The sequence below is a fragment of the Malaclemys terrapin genome, chromosome 11, assembly GCF_027887155.1.
Source record: "Malaclemys terrapin pileata isolate rMalTer1 chromosome 11, rMalTer1.hap1, whole genome shotgun sequence".
In the NCBI taxonomy this organism is placed as follows: Eukaryota; Metazoa; Chordata; order Testudines; family Emydidae; genus Malaclemys; species Malaclemys terrapin.
The window spans coordinates 48529495-48551012 of record NC_071515.1 but is presented as its reverse complement, the minus strand read 5'-3'; the positions used below and the strand labels follow the sequence as shown (position 1 = coordinate 48551012).

General features: G+C 41.5%; 1 protein-coding gene across 24 annotated transcripts in view; it reads right to left on the bottom strand.

The window, feature by feature from the left end:
- The window catches only part of BAZ2B (bromodomain adjacent to zinc finger domain 2B), a 272137-nt gene that overhangs the window by 135399 nt on the left and 115220 nt on the right, over nt 1-21518 (bottom strand). For all 24 annotated transcript variants that reach the window (XM_054043380.1, XM_054043386.1, XM_054043395.1 and 21 more), the window contains one exon: nt 18563-18721. In XM_054043380.1, the coding sequence (XP_053899355.1) occupies nt 18563-18719 (157 nt within the window). In that variant the 5' untranslated portion in view covers nt 18720-18721. The remainder of the gene's footprint in view (nt 1-18562; nt 18722-21518) is intronic.

Genomic DNA, 21518 nt, shown 5'->3' with positions numbered 1-21518 from the left:
TAGATTATTCTAGTGAGTAAGTTATGTAGGATCAAACTTATTTTTTAAAAACCTTTTGAATATAATACATTTCATCCTCTAAGCAAAACACAATTTACAAATATTAATTAAACCTCACTACCTTTTGAGCTTACTTTACCAATGGCTAAAGAGAACTAACTGTTTAGAAAAGTTAAGTGACTTACCCATGGTCACACACACACACACACACACACACACACACACACACACACACACACACACACACACACACAGAGTCAGTGACAGAGTTAGGCATAAAACAGAGTCCCAACTTCCAGTTCCCTACCCTAACCATTAGGCAACATTCCAATGCAATTAAATGTTAATCAGAAACAGAAGTATGTGTTGAGATGCACGAAGGCTATGAAATTCTGAACAACACAGAAACGTTGGATGTCAAACTATTTGAAAGGTAAGAAATTGACAAAAAAAAAAAAGGATGCAGACTGAAGATGAGTGTGCATTCTGGAGAAATTTCTTCACATGGGGGTAATTAATGCATTGAATAGTATACCAATGGAAGTAATAGAAGCTGAAGCCTTACCTATCAGTGTATGTGAACATATGTTTTTGTATGTGTGTTTTTTATTTCTTCACTTTTAAAGAAAGCCAGACAAGCAGTGAAGGAATGGAGGAAAGCCTCAAGTAGGGAGGTAGGTTTGATGTAAAACAGAAGCACAGTTGACTAAAAAATGTTTAGTTTTACAGTGCTACAGTTGCAACTGGTACATGTTTTTTCTGAATGGGAGGGGGGGGACAATAGGAGTCATCAATTTACCTGAGGATTAAAAACACTGCTTAAGATCATGAGCTCAGCGGGTAAAATTAAACAGTTTATGAAGGTCATAGAAACTACTGGCAATTCAATAAATTATGAATAAAAAGAAAACTAATTGCAATATATCTACATGCACAAACATATTCACATTAAACTCCTTGTACGTCTTGTCAGCACTAAATGTTGCGTCAGAGAAATCCATCTCTAAGCATTAGAAAGTTTACAGATTATCTGTTGTGCCTTCTGGCTCCACCATAGCAGGCTCCTATTCTTGCTGGAGGAGCCTCCTCCTTCTCCTACTGTTCCAGAAGAATTTTCATTAATACAGCATCTTCACCTGACACCCTAGGAGAACCTGATTTAATTCTATTCTTTCTTATTTGTCATTTTCCTTCTAGCCATTTTCTTCTTTCTTATTCTTGTTTCTTCAGTTTCCCCACAGTCCTCTCTCTCTTTATAATAATTGATAGTTAGATAGTAACAAATTTTCATGGGGCTTTTCCAAAAAGAGAGAATCCCTGCCATGAAAAGATTGCAGTCTAGAAGCCACATACTGCCATCCTTCCTCATGCTGGTTCCTTACTCTGCAGCAGTCCTACTTAGGTACAGAGCTCAGCCAAGTGAGAGTAGAGTAGCAGTATCTGGCCCTATATCAGAAAAATAAAGGAAATGAAGACAAAATAAGAGGGGGCAGGGAAGGGAGAGATGAGGGTTAAAACAAAGTTAATGTGAACTGTAATCTATTCATAGATTCCAAGGCCAGAAGAGATCATTGGGATCATCTTCTAGGCTGATTCCTGTATACCAAAAGCCATAAAACTTCCCCCAAAGAATTACTAGAGCTTATCTTTTAGAAAAATCATCCAATCTACATTTAAAAATTGGCTGTGATGGAGAATCCACCAAGAATTGGTTAATTACTCTGACAGTTAAACATTTATGCCTTATTTCCAGTCTGAATTTGTCTAGATTCAACTTCCAGCCAATGGATCATGTTACACCTTTCCCTGCTAGAGTGAAAAGCCTATTATTAAATATTTGTTCCCCATGTAGATACTTATAGACTGACCAAGTCACTCCTTAAGCTTTTCTTTGTTAAAATAAATAGATTGAGATTGAGGATGAAGCTGGTAAATCCATTTATTTATTTTAAATTGTGAATAAGGTGGGGGGGAAAGGAAGGAGCTGACAGAGCAGGAGCAGAGATCAGCAGTGGAAGACAAGGTTGAAGTGTTTTTTAAGCAAGACTTCAAAAGATCAACAAAGAGATGATTGGAACACTAGAAGTGAGCTGAGGGGCAAGTGTAACTGCCAGCCTTGAATGCCCATTTGTCTGCTTCTCCCACATACGTATTTGAGCTTTCTTACAACTGCCTATTATATCTGGAACTTCCTCCCTTATCCATAAGGCAGCTATCCTCTCCTACTTCATGACCCACTTCTGCTGTGATGCGTACAAGAATTCTGACATGGTGAGGTTAGGCAGTAGCCAGGCTGCTTGGATTTCTCCCTCTCAAAACTTTTCAAATGGTCTAGAACCTCAAATTGTAAAACAGCCAACCTGCATACCCATGTGGTCTTACCTTTTCCTCCCACCTTTCCCTCCTATTGTCTGTCACACTCACTTATTCTATCTCACTTCAAATTAGACTTTAAGCTCTCCAGAGCAGATACTGTGCCTTACCTATTTATACAAAGCCTGGCACGAGGACCCATGAGGATTGGGGCTTTTGGGTGGTACCTTAATATAAATAATATTCGAGCTCACAGGCAGGTGGAGAGACATGAAGATAAGAGATGGAAAGAAGAGAAGTGGAACAACAAAGACAAATGTAGTTGGCAGAGCAGAGGGTGTGATATGGGAAGCAGAAATAAGTGCTGAAATGCAGACAGAGGCAGAGAGCTGTACAAGGCTTTAATACCAAAGAGTTTAAGTTTGGAAAATGGCATGGAGCTAAAGAAGAAGTCAAGGAGGAAAATGTGTGACAAAGAAAAGCTTCATGGGGCTGGGGGGCTGGGCTGGGGGGTCTATGATCCGTGGAGCAGGATGGGGGAGAATCTGTTCCTTGCCCAGACATAAACGAGATCTAGCCATACTTCTGCAGCTTTTCACACAGGTCCAGCATTGGCTCTTACTGAAATCTCTCTCTCGGCTGATTTTATTCCTTCCTCTGTTTTCCCCCCCCCCCCCCAATGCAATACTGTATCAATGCATGCAAAGGGTAACGCTTTTGATCATCACACCTTATGACATCACATGCTCTGTACTCAGACATTTGTCTGTACTTGGATTTTTTTTTATTTTGTTTTATTACCACTACCAAGTGACAAGTGAAACCTTATGTCCGATACTGCAAACATTATGTGCACAGTAGTTTTAACACAGGTGAAGTTAAAACCTTGACAGTGATCCCTTTAAGCTTGTGAAGATCATATGTCCTGGTCACCCATTGAAAAAACAGTTACTTATCTTTCGTAACTGTTGTTCTTTGAGATGTGTTGCTCATGTACATTCCATGTTAGGTGTGCGCGTGCCCATGTGCATGGCTGCCAGAGATTTTTTTCCTTAATGATATCCGTAGGGCTGGCTCTAGTGCCCGCTGGAGTCCTGCACTCACGCACCGGCATGAGGCACCGCCAGCCCAGCGCCCTCTCAGTTCCTTCTTGCCATTGACTCCGATAGTGAGGAAAGAGGGCGGATCATGGAATGGACATCTTGAAGAACAAACAGTTACAAAAGGTAGGTAACCGTTTTTAATACTTTGAGTGTTTGCTCAGGTCGATTCCATGTTAGGTGACTCACAAGCAGTATCCCTGGAGATGGGCTCAGAATTCATAGTCGTGCTGCTTACAACACTGCTCTGACGAAGCTGGCATTGTCCTGGGCCTGCTGGGTGATGGTGTACTGGGATGCAAAGGTCTGAACCGAAGATCAGGTGGCGGCTCTACAGATATCCTGGATCGGTACCTGCGTGAGGAAGGCCGCTGATGAAGCTTGCGCTCTAGTGGAATGGGCCATCACGATGACCGGAGGCGACACCCCTGAAGGCTCACTGCAGAATCTGATGCAGGCAGTTATCCACAAGGAGATTCTCTGAGCAGACACGGGCAGACCTTTCATCCCGCCGCCACTGAGATGAAGAGATGCGCTGACTTATCGAAGGGTCTAGTCCTCTTGATGTAGAAGGCTAAGGCCCACCTAACATACAAAGAGTGTAACCAACACTCCTCGTTCGGCTTGTGAGGCTTCAAAAAGAAAACTGGTAGGAAGATGTCCTGATTATTGTGGAACTGTGACAGCACCTTAGGTAAGAACGCTGGGTGGAGGCGCAGCTGGACTGTATAAGGAGGTTCAGACATCAACGCTCTAATCTCGGAGACCCTGCAGGTCCACCAGACAGGAGAGGAGAAGCAGAGAGGAGCAGCAGAGAACACAAAGCCAGCAGCTCGAAAGGAGGACCTGTGAGCCTTGATAGCACCAGGTTTGGTGCTTGCGATGGAGCAGATAATCCAAGATGGACTGTAGAGAGAGATTGGCCAGCTAAGTTGCCCTGGTGGAGGACTTCCTGCTAGCCAACAGGATGTGTTGGACTTACTCAGAGCAGGCCTGTTCCTCCGCACAGCCACGCAGAAGCCACGCCGTGAGATACAGTGACGTTAGGTTTGGGTGGAGCAGACGTCCTTGGTTATGTGAGAGCAAGTCTGATCAAAGTGGGAGCTCTGGCAGGGTTGCCACCGAGAGGTCAAAAAGCGTGCCGAACCAGTGCTGGCATGGCCACACCAGAGCTACCAGGATGAACTTCAATTTGTCCATCTTGGCCTTCAGCAGGAAGGACCTTGTGATCCAGAGGTATCGGCGGGAAGGTGTACAGCAGTGTTCCCGTCCATGGGAGCAGGAAGGCGTCAGACAGGGAGAGACTGGCTAGTCCGTAAAATGAGCAAAACTACTGACATTTCCTGTTCCATCTGGACGCAAATAGGTCCCCCTGGGGAGTCCCCCACTTTCGGAAGATCATGTTGACGAACTCTGGGTGGAATGACCACTCGTGGCAAGAAAAGAAGGACTTGCTGAGGAGATCCGCCAGTGCATTTCGGGTACCCGGGAGGTGCGAAGCCTTGAGATGAATGGCATGCTGCACACAGAAGTCCCACAGCCAAAGAGCCTCTTGACACAGGGCAGAAGAGCAAGCTCCACCTTGCTTATCAATGTAAAACATTACAGCTGTATAGTCCATCAAAATGTGTACCATTCTCCCCCTTAGATGGAGAAGAATGCCTGGCAAGCCAGGCTATTGCCCTGAGCTCCCTGACATTTATGTGGAGGGAACAATCCTCCTGAGATCAGACACCTTGGGTACTGCAGTTGCTAAGGTGGGCTCCCCATCCCCTGATCCGATGTGTCAGAGACCAATGTTACCAATGGGAGCAGAGCTTCCACAACAATTCACAGTTCTGTCCACCAAGTCAGAGATGCCAGGACATTCAATGAAACTGTGACCACCAAGTCCAAATCGTGTCTGCTGGGAGAGAAGACCGATGCCAGCCGTACAAGTCTGAGCTGTAGCCACGCATGTCAAACCACATAGGTTAACCCTGCCATGTGACCCAGTAACTTGAGACATACCCAGGCAGTCATGAGTGGGTGGGCTCTGACATGTGCAATGTAATTCAACATAGCTTGGAATCGGGACTCCGGCAGGTAAGTTCTGGCATGCATGGAGTTGAGTACTGCTCCTATAAACTCTATTCTTTGAACGGGGATCAGAGTCATTTTTGTTCATTGATAAGCAGGCCTAGTTCCCGACAGGTGACTTGTACCACAGAAAGGCTGTGCTGTACTTGGGACTGTGACCTGCCTCTGACAAGCCAGTCGTCAAGATATGGATAGATCTGAATGCCTCAGTGCCTCAAGTAAGTGGCCACCACCGCCATGCACTTCGTGAAAATCCTCAGAGCAGACAAATAAGCCGAAGGGCAGTGCCATTAACCGATAGTGGCCCCACCACAAAATGGAGGAATCTCCTGTGACCATGGAAGATAGAAATATGGAAGTAGGCATCCTTTAAGTTGACAGTGGCATACAAGACTCCTTGATCCAGAGGGGATGATGGAGGCTAGGAAGACCATACAGAACTTCAACTTTTTGAGATATCTATTGAGGCAACACAGGTCTAGGATGGGTTTGAGGCCCCCTTTGGCCTTCAGGATTAGGAAGTACCAGGAGTAAGACCCTTTTCCTCTCATATCTTGAGGAACCTCCTCCATGGCCCCCAGACATAGGATGGATTCCGCCTCCTGGATGAGAAGATGCTCGTTAGAAGGGTCCCAGAAAAGGGACAGGAAAGGAGGGAGGAATGGAGAACGAAGACTTCAGGGTGTAGCCAACTGCTATGGTGTTGAGCACTGTGCAGTCCAAGGTGACCTTGGCCCATGCAGGGAGGAAAAGAGACACGGTCCAGAAATAGACGGGGAGATGGATCCTGGGGCAAGACTGGAACTCTGTCCTCAGGCTCACCCTCAAAACGCCTGCTGATGGCCCCCTGAATTATGCACAGGGCCCGACTAGGCAGACGAGGGGGACAGAACAGGCTGGCAGCGTTTAAAGCCCGTCTTTTTTCTTGTAGGAGCTCTGCTGCTGTGGACCCGAAAATCTAGGCGGAGCTGACAGCCAAAAGTGTTTCCTAGAGACCTGAGGCATGTAGAGGCCCAAGGAACAAAGCATAGTGAGGGAATCTTTCAGGCCATGCAGCCTGGAGTCCGTCTGCTCCGAAAATAGAGCAGTATCCTCAAAAGGGAGGTCCTGAATGGACTGCTGCACCACCTGAGACAGCCCCAAGGATTGCAGCCAGGAGTACCACCGCATCGACACAGCAGACGCCAACTTACTGGCCGCCAAATCAACCACATCCAACAGTTTGGAAAGAGGCTCTGCCCACTGTCTTGCTCTCCTCCAAATGGACACAAACTCTTGTCTGAGCTCTTGTGGCAGGGAGTCCTTGAATTTGGCCATGGACTCCCTGCCAATTATATCTCCCCAGCAACGCCTGCTGGTTGGGGATTCGAAGTTGGAGATTGGAAGGAAAATGTATTCCACAGCCAAACAAATCCTGTTTCTTTTGCATCTTTATTTTTTAGGCATGGCATTCGCCTGGTCCTGCCTATCTCGCTCATTGGTAGCAGTCACCACAAGAGAGACGGGGGAGGGGGGTGGGGAGAATACAAGTATTTGTAGTCCTTGGCAGGGACATCATATTTCTTTTCTGCCCTTTTTGACGTTGGGGGCAGACTGGGCGGGATCTGACAAAGGGCCTTTACTTTCAGCACTCATTCGTGTACTGGAAGTGCCACCCTAGATGGTCCCGCAGCTGCCAGAATGTCAAAGAGGCTGTCTGAGAACTTAGTGAGTTCCTCCACCTCTAGCCCCAAGTTTGAGGCCACCCTCTTCAAAAGGTCCTGGTGAACCCTAAAGTCATCTGGTGCAAGCAGGTGGGCGAACCCAGCGACTACCTCATCCAGGGATGACTAGGATGATGGCAACACCGGTCTGGGTGCTGGGGCCCCTTCTTCCACTGGGGAGGCTTCCTCCTGAGCCGAAGCCTGTACCTCAGTAACTGCATTGGAACCTGAATCTGGTTTCTGTACCGAAGCAGGAGGCACTGCAGTCCACTTTCATGATGCAACTGTGAATGACCACTTGGAGTCCGGTCCCAGCATCATACAGAGTCCCCAGGGAACCAGTATGGCCAATGTAGTGGCTATTGACCTTGTGGCCAGATACCCACTGCAGGGCTATTACCGCAATCCACTGCATGGGCTGACTGGTGCCTTCAGAAATGGGAACCTAAATTCCCTTCCTACTCCAAGGACGACTCCTCTCTTGGGGACCCCAGTCACGCTGATGGTGCCTCTTACTGCCAGCTATGGTGCAGGGCTGAACGGTGACAAGGGGAAGGTGACTGGTGGCAGGGACCTGGAGATCGATGCTGCATCAGAGACTAATGTGGAGTTGGTGGTGAAAGATGTGGAGACGGAGACCGAGGTGTTGGAGAACGGCAGTGCAGCAATGGTGACCAGTGCTGGGAGGAGGGCAGCCGGTACCGGGGAGATTGTGACCAACACCGGAAGGTCAGTGGTCCACTTTTCGACGCCGAGGACTAGAAACATGGGGCCGAGGACCATGAACACGGGTCAGAAACTGTTGACACGGTGCCGGAGACAGGGACAAGGAGTTGTGGATTGGTGTTGGGACTCCAGTGGATGGTGGCAACCAAGAAAACACTGGGGGCCCTTGGGCGGCTTTTCTTTGGGAGGGGAGGCCTTCACTGACTCCCCACTGATGGAGGAAGGTCCCATGGTTTAGGCAGCACCAGTAGGGCCTTCAGGTCCGTGGTTACTTGAAAGGTTTCTGACATCAAGGGTACCATAAGGTGCATGAACCCCTGCCGCTCCCTCAAGTCGGGGCGATTCCCATAGTGGGCTCAGAGCCCTGGGCAGAGAGGCTGCACCTTGCAGTCCTCACAAAGGCAGATGGCCTGATATGGATCCTTTGCCTGCCATCCCTTTCCCGTCCTTCTTTGAGGCCGGGGAGAGCACCCACATTTGGCACGCTGCTTTCTGTGGTGCTTCCACAGCACCAGTGACGGTGAGTGGTGCCGAGGTGAACCCGATGCTGGTTGGGCGCTCTATTCCAAGGCTAAGGTACAGAGCACCAAGTTGGAGCAGGATGGTTCCGAGGCTGGTCTAAGTGCTGCCTCCATCAGAGGGCCTTTGAGACAAGCATCTCTGTCTTTTTGAGTGCCATAAAGCCCTTACAAATTTTGCACTTCTCTTAACTGTGCGATTCCCCCAGACATTTCAGACAGCTTGTGTGAGGTTCACTGACCAGCATGGGTTTGTGACAAACAGCACACAGTTTGAATCCCGGGGACCGGGTCAGGCCCTGTCCCAGGGACAAAATCCCTAAGGGGGACCACTGACTATTCTAACTTGACTACTTAAGGCAACTATATACAAAAACTATGAAAGGGAAACCACTAAGAACACTGCAAATTACAAAGGGAGAAAGATATTCCAGCGACCGTTACGGGCGGTAAGAAGGAACTGAGAGGGCACAGGAGCATGAGCTCTGCGGGAACAGGACTCGGATATCACTAAGAGAAAAATCTCTGGCAGCCGTGCACGTGGGCATGCACACACCTAACATAGAACTGACATGAGCAAGCACTCAAAGAATATTTTTTATACTATAACGCACTTAACATAAACAAAGGCAAAACATGTGAGAGTTTCAAATAGGGCCTTTTGAAAAAAAGATTACTATGTGGTAACTGAGCCATTCTTTAATGTGCCTAGAAAACAGAAGCTATCAATTTTTAAATATGTATTTTAAAAATATGTTCATATTAGAACCGTCCTTCCATTTGTCCTCAAAGCAAAGTCCTCTTACAACAAACTGGATTATAACAACGTTTTCCTTCCAAAATAATCATCATCTTTCTTTTCTAAGATACATTAATATTCTGACTTTAGATGAATACTTTTTTTTTTATTGTAGTTTTTGTCCCTATTTAAGTTGCTCGCTTACTGTGTGCAAGTTTTGCATAATGAAATTTAATACAAAACTGCATTGCCTAAGACTCTTGACTTACATTTTAATAGGTTGAATATTTTTGAGCAGAGCTTTTGAAATTCTACTAGCCAGTACACAGATAAATGATTGAAAGCATTACCCCAAAGGCCAGCATCCGTTTCTACAACGCTGGTGTCTTAGTAACAAGGAATGATAACTGCAAATGCCTTTATTAATATTAATGAACTTCATGCTGAAATAGAACAATGCTTTTCAAAAGAATTAAAAAGGGATAAATACTTAACTAATGCCTTAAATATAAAGCATCAGTGAACAAAATCATTCATCTATCAGTAGAAATACAAAAATGATTAGCTAGACATTTTTGGAAACAAAATTTAAAATGCTAGTGATGCCAAGACATTCTATCTTATGGAGAATCCAGGAGACCACTTACTGTGACAGAAATGCATGTATGTTATTTTCTCTGTTTTTCAAAGTTCTTTAATCTTTACACTGCTATAAAAGCTTGTTGCAACATGTCTTCCAACATTAGGCTCTAGCTTTTTCAAATTGTATGCATAATTTCACAGCATTGGTGATTGTGCCTGAATTGTAACAAGCTGAAAACTGTGGCTAATCAACAGAAAAGGTTGTATTCCCAAGTAAAGGTCACATACTTTAATTAACATTTGTAAAAATTGAGTGAAACAAACAAAGTGAACTGCATCTAAAATGTTTGTAAATTAAACTGAGCCTTAAAATTCAGCTAAAAAAAATGGCTAAAGTATTAAAATATTTACACACAAAATATTTACATACAAAAATGTATGGGGGGAGGGATAGCTCAGTGGTTTGAGCATTGGCCTGCTAAACCCAGGGTTGAGTTTTCAATCCTTGAGGAGGCCACTTAGGGATCTGGGGCAAAATCAGTACTCAGTCCTGCTAGTGAAGGCAGGGGGCTGGACTCGATGACCTTTCAAGGTCCCTTCCAGTTCTAGGAGATAGGATATCTCCATTAATTTGTTTATTTATTTAAAATTTGCATATTATTATAGTTAAGAATCAAAATTTACATTTTCACACACACACTCATTATGGAATCACAGAAGTAAGACAATGATTAAGTTACAAAGATAAATTCCATTTCTAAATCTCAATTTTTAACTACCACCTATATGTGGGGGGGGAGGTGGGAGGCTTAAATTTTTGGCTTAAATTCTCAGACAAGATTTTCAAAATTGAGTGCCTAAAGTTAAGCTCCTACAGCCAGATCCTATACCCAGTGAAGTTAGTGGAAAGGCTATCATGTTTCAGCAGATAATTAAGGCCTAAATCCTTATGCACATGCTTAACTTCAAGTGCAATAGGTAGCCAATGGAACTCCTCGTGAATAAAGTTAAGCACATTCATAAGCGTATGTAGCACTGTAGGCTAAGTGGCCAGATTTTTAAGAGTGCTGAGTATACAGCCGTTCCCAATAAGGTCCATGGGAACTGCTGAGTGCTCAACACTTACGAAAAAAAAGAGACTTCTTATTTAGGAATATTAATATGGATTTAGGAACCTACCTATAGGGTCCTGAAAATCCTGGTGTTTATTTTCTTTAAATATAGATTTTATCGAAGACATATCTATATACATCAGACTAAAATTACACATTTCCAAAATGCACTCAAACCCATGCAGTAATTTTTATACTTTGCGTGTTTAATCTTAGCCTACAGACTTTTTTTAAAGTCTGAAGAATGTAAATCAAATATTTTTAAGTTATAGGACTCTGATTTTTTGCTATGTTTGCTTTCATGTTACTCAAAAATGACCTTTAAAAGTTAGAACCTGTCATGAACACAGTATATGTAACACGTTTATTATGATTACTAATTATATATATTTTTGAAGCATGCTCTACTGGCACTGTAGGCACATAGATTTGAAGACAGTCCTGTTACAAAAAATTTACAGTTTAAAAGACAAGATTGAAGCCTGAATGAGGTAGGGGCCCTGTGGGGGAAAAAATAGTATGTGATCATGTTACTGAAGACTATCATACAGCATATGCACAAACAGGCCAAATTAAGATTGCACAAGCAACCTTAATTCTGGCATTTCCTAACTTCTGAACACCTAACTTTGCAATGTTAACCTTTTTAATGCATTTTTTGGATGTACTATATTAAATATTGTGCATAATGCTAGAGGAGAGTAAAGTATCAAGTCTTGTCAGTGTCACAGGTGGAAGAAACATTCAGGGCCTCTAACTCACAGCTGTGCTTTTATGGGATTACTACCATAAACTCCACCCACCCACAACTCTACCCATCTCTCTCAAAATTCACATTTAATGGGAAAAAAGGCTTTTCACTGTTTTTAAAACACCTAAAGAGTGGTGTTTCGCACAAAATGTAGATCCTGTAATCACTCAGCATATAGAACTATTAATAAATTCATGGGAGTCTGTGAAAAGGACCGCAGGCTGAGGCCCAAATGTTTGGCAAAAATGAGTTTGACAAAAGCACTGAAGTCAAAGGCAATGGAGTTATACAGTTTACATTTTATTTATTAAATCTGCTCTTACTCAACATTCACTGGATCTGTTGAAGGATAATTTGGGATTGAGATGGAGGGACATGAAAATAGTTGGCACTTAACTTCACAAATTCTTTGCTGCTAATATTTTAGCTATGTAAATTGGAAATATCTAACTCTTTAATTAAAGCTATCCTCTTAGTTTGGGAATCTATGTTCACTTTCCCATGATTCAATTTGGGAGAAATCCTGAACTCCAAGAAGATTAATGAATCTGACTATGGCAGAAGCTCTTGGTTTAATAAGGAATTATTTACATTGATGTTTTATAAAAAGTTAATGAACCTCCTTTATTTAACTCCTCAAAGAGGTCAGACTGTTTAACCAGGATTTTTCTGAAGTTTCTTTACTACTGATATCACCAGAATAGTAAGGGAATTGCTCATCTTTCATTAGCTTTGCTTTGGGCCCAGTCCTGCAAACATTTGCAAAAGTATAACCATTGAATTACAGAAAGGTTTATTCATTTAAGTAAGCACTTGCAAAAGTGCTGACATTTCACCAGGGTGCAAAAATTTATTTTCTGTTACAGTGTTTATTATTTTTCACTAATGGACGATGAGATAAAAAGGCATCAATCTACTCCGTTGCTTTTTTTCCATATTCAGTGATTAAAAACATAGTAGCAAATAAAACAAACACCATAAACTTTTGCATCACTATTATTGTGCTCCACCTAAATTGCATACATAGGACTGTTGTATTTTTCTCTATATTTCCTCACACGTACTTTTTCCATTTGAACTGGGAGAACCCGAAAATAACTTATTTGTAATATAATCATTTTTTAGCATTACATATAGAATTTCCAGTCTTGGTTCAATATGTATCTTAGGGATTTGTCTGATACAGGTACTGAAGTTTATTACACAGACTACTTACCAGACTATTGACTACTGCAAAGGAAATAATTATACCAAACTGGAGGAAATGTGAACCTCCCTAATTGTGCCTCTCTAATTGTATGCACAGATTAAAGTGTTTTTGACTTTATGCCCTTGAAAACAATAATTGCTTATGCTGAAGAAACCTGAGCAATTTTATTAGACCTGGGAGAACTATATTGGTAAAAGATGTAATATTATAATTAACACAATGGAACTGATGAACCCACAATCATTGGTGCTTTTTAAGAAGTTACATGTATGAATGAGATCTGAGGTTGGAAACTGAAACAAAGGTGAATATTTTATTCCATCTTCTCCACTTAGAATATCTTGCAAATTTAATGTAGGAGTGATTTAACGAAACTATGATTGTGGCAAAAAAATAAAATAATGAATAAAATAAGTACGAGCTTTGTTGCTTTGGCTGCAGTTTAGAAACAGAGCTAAATATTTTTCAGAAAATTTCTCTAGGACACGGCAACTCAAGTAAAAACTTGAGGAACCCTTCCAAATGTAAACTGTACTATATTATGCCAATTAGGCTGAAGGATGAATCACCTATAAAGTTTATGGGGGAGAAGAAGTTTACAGCAAATCAGATTCCAGCCTGTTTGTAAGATTACAACATGCCTGTAGGAAAAAAATACACTTTTATGAATAAGGGCTAAACAAAAAGTCTGCACTCAAACCAAACAGAATGAACTATTCATGGTATACTGGAGTTTCTGACCCTCTTCACTACCATGATCTGTGTGACAGGAGGATACAAATCTTTTTTTAATTTAAATCGGATTTTTATTTAAAAAATAACAAGTTTATAAACCCAATTAAAATTACATTTGAAATTGACAACCTGTGTTAAGGCCAAAGCATCTTATAATCTATTAAAATAATTTAAATTAGATATAAAAATATTATTAAGCAGTACATATTTGCTGCCAGATTTTAAAGGAAGTCAAACCACTGAACTGGTGAAAGTTATTGCCAAAGCACCTTGAACCAAAGTGCTAAACCAGCTTTTGACAGCAGTAGCCTCTTCTGCTTATGCAGAGAGAATATTTTCTTCATTTCAGTTTATTCATTCAACTATATCAGTTCAATGACTAATTCATTCAAAGTTTGTTCATTCAAAGTTGAGTAACCAGTTGGGAGCTGAAAAGACAGGAAAGCTTGTTTTCCTCTCCCAATTTATGAACAAAAACCAGGGAGAGAGAATTTGCTCTACTAGTTGTAAAATCTGGAAGGAGACAATGGCCAGAAACAATCCGTTCAATTCCCTAACAATAGATTATATTTCCTCTGTTCAATAAAATCAGTTTTAAATTCAAAACATATTTTAATCAACTTTTTTTTTAATTTATCCAACACATTAAAGGTAGTTTTACTTAATAGAAAAATTAAATTAAGTTTTTGCATATTTTTAATTTATTTGAATTTCCATTCGAATAGAGTTTGACACAAATCACAAATAAAATTCATCTAGTAAATACGAACTGCATTATTCACCACTTCCTATATAAAAAAATAAAAAATCAAGACTCTACATAATCACTTAAATAAATGTAAATAGATATAGCGTGTCTTTGTTAGCAAAAAGAAACACCAATTTACGCTAAATTTAGTTGCAAATCAATATGTTTTATTGGTTACCAACCAATGTGAAGTAAAAAAACAGTTACTAACCTGTTTTGTAACTGTTTTTCTTTGAGACACGATGCATATGTCCATTCCACTTCAGGTGCGAGCGTGCACAGAAACCAGAATTGTTTTTCCCATAGCAATACCCGTTGGGGTGGCATATGCGCCCTGTGCACGCTCATGCTGCTAGCCAATGGTATAAAGGGAGCAGAGCAGCCCCAAACCTCCATCAGTTCCTTCGTACTGGATATTAGTAAGTTAGACGGTGATACAAAGGGAAAGAAGGTGGGACATGGAATGGACACGTACAACACATCTTGAAGAACAACAGTTACACAATTTGTTAGTAACCATTTTTCCTTCTTTGAGTGATTCCACATGTCCATTCCATTCCAGGTGATTCACAAGTTGTTCAGCCAGGAGGTGAGGTTCAGAATCTACTTTAACAGAGACTAACACTGCTCGTCCAAATTTGGCATCATCTCTTGACTGTTGAGATACAGTGAAAAATTTGTGAAGTTAGGCACCAACAACCAGGTTACTGCTTTGCAAATGTCCCCTATAGATACATGACCCAGAAATGTAGCTGAAGCCCCATGAGCTCTTGGACAGTAACATGGGGCCTCTGAAAACAACATCAGGATACGTATGATCTCACCTCTGACTCCAAAGAAGAGCAAAGTAACCCGACAGCCATGGTCATACAGTACCATGCAGTGCAGGCAATTGGGATCCGACCGACCTGGTTAGTACCAGGGAAAGCATGCTTGGTTTTCCCTAAGAGGATACCAGATAGCTAGGCCGCAACTCTGTAGAAGTCTTGCTTGCCGTCGGTATCGAGGTCTGTTGCACCAAAACTGAAGCGGAGTGGAACACCACTGCTGATGAAGTAGGTACTAGAGCTTGTGAAGTAGATGGTGCCAATAACTACATCCAACACAATCAGAGAATCCAGTACCAAGAGGCAGAGCAAGTCTTTAGCTGCTGCATCTGCCTCTCGCATTCAGTACCAAGAGACCAGTATAAGCAGATGTCTGCTGCATAGATAAAGTAGAAAGTGTAGCCAATAGAATCGATCTCAATGGTCCTCAGGTTGGAGCTGAAGTCATCACCTCTGCCTGATGGGTCAAGGAAGCATGAAATACTTCCTTGACCCAGAGCTGGTGCTCTACCTCTGGTATCCACACTCCTGCTTGAGGGTCCCACCAAAAACCTTGGGCTTGTCTACATGGTACTACAGTCCAGACTTTTGGGGTGTGATCTGTACAGTGTTCAAATGCATTGCACTCAAACTGCCCTGTGTAGACCCTGCTGGAGCAAACTCAAAAGTACCTAGTTCCCATTAATGCGGTCCCCCTTTAAACAGGGTTAATGCAAACTAGGTACCTTTTAGTTTGTGCCAGTAGGGTCTACACAGCTAGAGCACTCTACAAATCACACACTCCTAGTCTGGACTGTGGCACTGAGCAGACAAGCCCTTAGATCTCCTAGAAGAAAGTGGCCTTCTAGCTCTAGAGGCACATAAGTCATCCATCTTCATCTCCTTACACAGTACCAGGGAAGAGGGAAATGGCTTTTTCTCCCTTCTGAAAATCTCTGATGAGGAGACACTGCAATGTCCAGAGGAGTGCTCCCAGATGGAATGGAGCCTCTCAGTGCATGTACCAAGCAACTTGGTTCTGAAAGAGGACACAAGGCAGCTTACATTAGAATGATACAAAGCCTCACCTCCCTATCTTTCTTAGTCCGAGGCTTAAGCCCCCTGCAAAAAAGGCATCCATTCTTAACATGACCCTCAAGTACACACTTAGGCACCGAGAGTAAGGGTTAACAACTAGCATGGACTTCTTACAGCTGTCGTAGGGTTTTTGAGGCCAGAGCCTTAGGCATGCCCTGATACGAAGTGTCCATGCAGAGAAAAAAGTCTGATGCTCTTCAGTCAAACCACACTCCACCCCAGCTTCCAGAAAACTAAACTAAATTAATGAGTACCACAATAAAACTAACTATGGAACTAACTATTAACTGTTTACAAAGTTTAATAAACTTTCTCTAGAGGAAAGAGATAGAGATTGTATAGACAAGCATAGACACTCAGAATTCTGGCCACAGGCAGTGAAAAGGACCTGAGGGAGAGTCAGGGTAGCTCCTTTACCAGTACGAGCGTGAGGAGGGCAAACACATTGCCCCGATGGGTACTGCTATGAGAAGACATCTCCAACTTCAGTGCACTGGGCGCACACACACACACACACACACACACACACACACACACACACACACACACACCCTGACGTAGAATGGACATTTGCAATCACTCAAAGAACCTTTCTTCAGGCAAATAACTAAAATGTACAAATGCAAAACATTATTAAAATAGATTATTTAAATCAAAGTTTCCTGCTTGCTGATTTGAATCATAATCAAAATAGCTGATTTAAATTGCTTTGATTTAAATCAATCCACCCTGCTCTCGGACAAAAAGGAAACAATGGTCTCGTATAAAGAATAAAGTCAACAATCAAAAGAAAAGCTAGTGAAACGTCTACATGCTGACTCAAAAGATATGCAAAGGACTATTGAATTTTCTAATGAAGACAAAATAAACTTAGATATTTTACTATCCTAAACGTAAGAAGTACCAACTTTATTCTCTCTTTAAAAAGATCTTTATTGTACTTATTAAATTGTGTGCAAATTACCAAAATACTTCTAAAAATATAGTACACTACAGGAGACACACACAGACAACATAAATAGGGCAAAGAGAGAAGAAAACAGTGATAAATCCTCAATGTGACCTAAGAGATTTTAGTCACATATAAATTAACTCCTACTATATGTTAGGAAACCACTGTATAACCAAAACCTTACAATTGCAAGTGGCGGAGACCAATGAGGATGGACACACACATCTGGATTTTTTGGAAAAGTGTGGAAAAAGAAGAGACCCTCATCAGCTTAGCTGGTCCATTTAAAGTGAGAAGCTCCTCTAGTGGCTTCTTTTCGAGCAATTACAAAGAAATATTGTTGAGATACTGCCTCAGACACAGCAGACTACTTTATTTTTTATATTTTCCAGAGCAAAGCTGAAAGTGAGTGGTACTAGGCTGGGACAGAAAGAACACACTGGTTTTAAGTGATCAGGGCAGGAGAGTTCTTCAGTTTGATGGAATAGGTTTCAGCCAATTCCACTAGAAGGAACTACATTTCCTTTGACTATGGGGAGCTACTTGCAATGTAAGGTCCTGTCTACAGACCTTTTCATTTGCTGTGCTTTATTAGGACCTTCAACATTAATAAAGATAACAGACAGTATATTTACATGAACTTTTCCCTAGAAAGAAGGGAGAAAGCATTGCAAGTTTCTATTATACAGCTGACTGACATCTTCATATTCTAGATCTTCCCTGAGTAAGGAGATCCTGAAATGTTGGTTTATTCATGAGTTGTTGTTCCAGAGATACAGATAAAATGAGACTTGCACTCCCATAGTAATTAATATGTCCAGTTGACATATGGCTTTCCCAGCTGAGTTTGGATGGCCAGAATACAGTAATTTCAGACTGTGATGTTTGGAAATCCAAATATTTGACCAGGAGGTCCATAAGAGAAAGCCCTTCTCCTACAAACCTAATCAGAGGACACAGAATTAGAGTAGTGACTGGGCTTAACTCTGACTAAGAGACGTACATTCAGGAATCTGAACTTTAGTTTTATCAGGTCTATCCCTAAACATTCTATCCCTATGTACAATATATGTACACTTGGGATCGGCTGCACTGATTTTTCATGTTGATCTTTTCTGCAATACTAGTGAGGTTGCTTTATAAATTAAACAGTCTTAGAGTTAGCAAAACATCATTGGTTTCTATTGTATAACTAAAACATAGAAACAACTTCAGCCTGATATGCAGTTTAGTCTGTATCTGTCTTAAAGATTTTCATTTGATGTACTAGTTTTACCTTATTATGCCTAATCCTGTAATACATGCAGCATTCTGAAATTGTCTAAAATATGCTACATACATGCAAATCATACTGCAAATTAATAAAATATAATTAATTAAGAATATTTACCGCATGTGTTGATTGTGGAGCTAAGTGATGCAGCTCCAGTGGAAAGGCCAGCTTTTGAAACTGCTGATGCTACTACAGAAGGTGTAGAAGATGCAGGAGAGGAAGTAGCTGTAGTAGAGGAGGCTGATGATGATGTTAGTCGCTCTCCTGACTCCATATCTGTAAGAAACAGAACATAAGAAAGAGAACAAATATTTTTCTACCCATTAAGGAAATGAATGGCAGGCGAATTGTAGGGAAACCACCCACCAAAATACAAATATACATGGAATTAAACCTAAGATGTTTAAAGACAGTTAGCGAAGGAATAAATTAAAAGAACAAATTTATAATCCATCAAAAAGTTTAAATAAAAAAAAACCAGGAAATTATCTTCTGCAAAGATTAAAAGGACAGTGCAAAGTTTTTAGATAATTCTGTTATGCAAGGAGAGTGATTTATTTAAATTCTGCTTTTTCTGGGTCTTATTTTATTCAATGACTTTCTTCTGTATTTGTAACTGCACAGGCATTAGCTGTTCCCGGTACATTTTAAGAAAAAGTAATTGAAGTGAATATAATTTGTACACTGTAAAATGTTTAATATTAAAGAAAACAGTTTAATAAAATGAGAATTGTAGCTGCTTTAAATAAGCTAGTTATTTCCTTTCCACATAAGATCTTTATCCAGCATCTTCCCTGCTAGCTAGAGCAGGTGGAATGCACTATATATGTGCACTAAATGGTCTGGCACCTACTTATCCAAAGGATAGCTTCTTTTCCTGTGCCATACCGGGGGCGTGGCTCAGCATTCACGTCGCACTCCCTGTCAGTACCCAGCCCATGCCAGGAAAGCTAATAATCCAACCAGTGGACAAAATTCAGTTATGAATCCTGGTCACATGCCACCTGAGGCACGCTGCACATGTGCTAAGATGACGACTGCCACATTTGCAATCAGCAGAAACACCCCAATTCAGTGAGAGAGCGTTGAGTCAGCCAGCATTGTGTTCTCTAGGACAGCACCTAAGCTTTGGAACTTGCTCCCTACTTGATTTGAAACAATGTCCAGGGCATGCTGCGAGGACCATCTGTTCTCCCAAGAGGTGAGAGATTGTGAGAGTTCTGGTGGAAACTAATTGTAAAGATCTTAAAATGTTTCTTGTGCTGAGTTTTTATATGTTTATATATTATATACAGCATTTTAAATGTGTTGTGGAGAGTCTAGAGCAAAGGGTAACGGCCCCTTTTTTAATTAGTGTACAGATGAAAATAAATGAAATGTATTATCAAAAATAATTAATTCCAACAAAATATTGAAACCTGTTGGAAAATTAATTTCTCAAATATATTTACAACAGTTACATTCAGACAAATGAAAGAATGAAAAGAATGACAAACACATGGAAAACTGCACCAAATGGCCATTTGAGCCAGTCTGTCAAGTCTGCAGGAGATTCAGGATAGAGTTGAAGTGGGGATCAGTGTCCCCAAGCCCCATGATGTTGATCTATTATTACAACTCCAGGGAGACCCCAGAGTCCATTCCAATAGTTCTGGGGTCTCCTGTAAATCTGTATTAAGAATGTTGATACATTTTAGTTTTAAAAACAGTTAGACCTATCCCTTTGTGCAACAACCCCATCATCATGGAAACCCCTCCAGCCTCAGAGTTGGTAGCCTGGTTCAACCCTGGGCTGGGCTGCCAACTGGATGGGGATCCCAGGTCTCTGAGTACAAGCATTCTGACCTCAACAACAGCTCAGACACACACTCTCACCTTTAAGCTTTTTAGAACAAGGATTTCCTTTACTTCGCATATTGTACAGGGCAGACACATTGTCAGTTCCAAACAACCAATTAAGTAAACAGTAATAATTTATTAACTGTAAAAGTACAGTTACTCCCGATCTGGTGGTAGAGTAACTGATGAATTCCCAAATGACTATTCGAAAGGCCAGCATACAGAGCACCTCCACTTGGACCTTGACTCACTCCCCCTCCTCCACAAATACACAAGTTCTTGTGCTATTCGAGCATTAGAAGGTAAGGATTAAGGAGAAAACAAACAGGTGAGTAAGTGACCTACTACCAGCTGTGGAGTGTTCACTGCTGGAAACTATGCTACAGGGAATACACAGGACCCAGGCAATACACAGACAGTAAGTCCTGCATAATATTTTGCAGGATTTGGCCCAGAAGTATGGATCTTAGACTAGTTTAATTAAATGCTAACTATATTTAACACACTGTTTAATCATAAACTGTCAGTATAAATAATTGAAGTTCAACTATAAGTATAGCTGTGTCAAAGACTAGATTATACTTCTTCAAAGTCCATAGAATTCTTTTTATTCTTTCTTGACTTTTTTGAATAAAGATAAATGATTCAGTGCGGTTTTTCATAAAAAAATAAAGCACAACACTTGCAGCGCAGCATTCATAAGTAAATGCTATATTAACAAGCTCACGTGTGCACCAGTGCATAACGTTCAGACGAGTGCTAAAGAAGCCTGCTTGAGTTCCTAATGGCTTAAATACAAACCAAGAGGCAAAATCTGCTTAATCCAAAGGGAAAGGAAGATGGACTTGTGTGTAACCAGAATTCTCCAAATATGGGTCTCTATAAGAGTTATGTGCTATGCAACTCAATCAGCAGTTCTTAAGGCAGTTTCATCATTAGTGGGCTCATATACACTGCCTTATGAATGTGATGTCCCAGAGTTATAAAAAAGCCATTCTTCCCTGACCCTGCTCAGTTCCTGTTTCTTGTAAACAGAATACTCCAAAGAAGCAAGGGAAAAGAGAGGATCAGCATGGGTCTGTATATACAATGTACTTGGAACATATTAGTACCAGGTAAGTGATCCACATTTCTCCTTCGTGAAATTGCCTCTGTATACAAGTTGCAGCCTTACAACCTTATTAATTTCAGTGAAAGCAGTGTGACTAAACCAGGGATCGGCAACCTTTGGCAC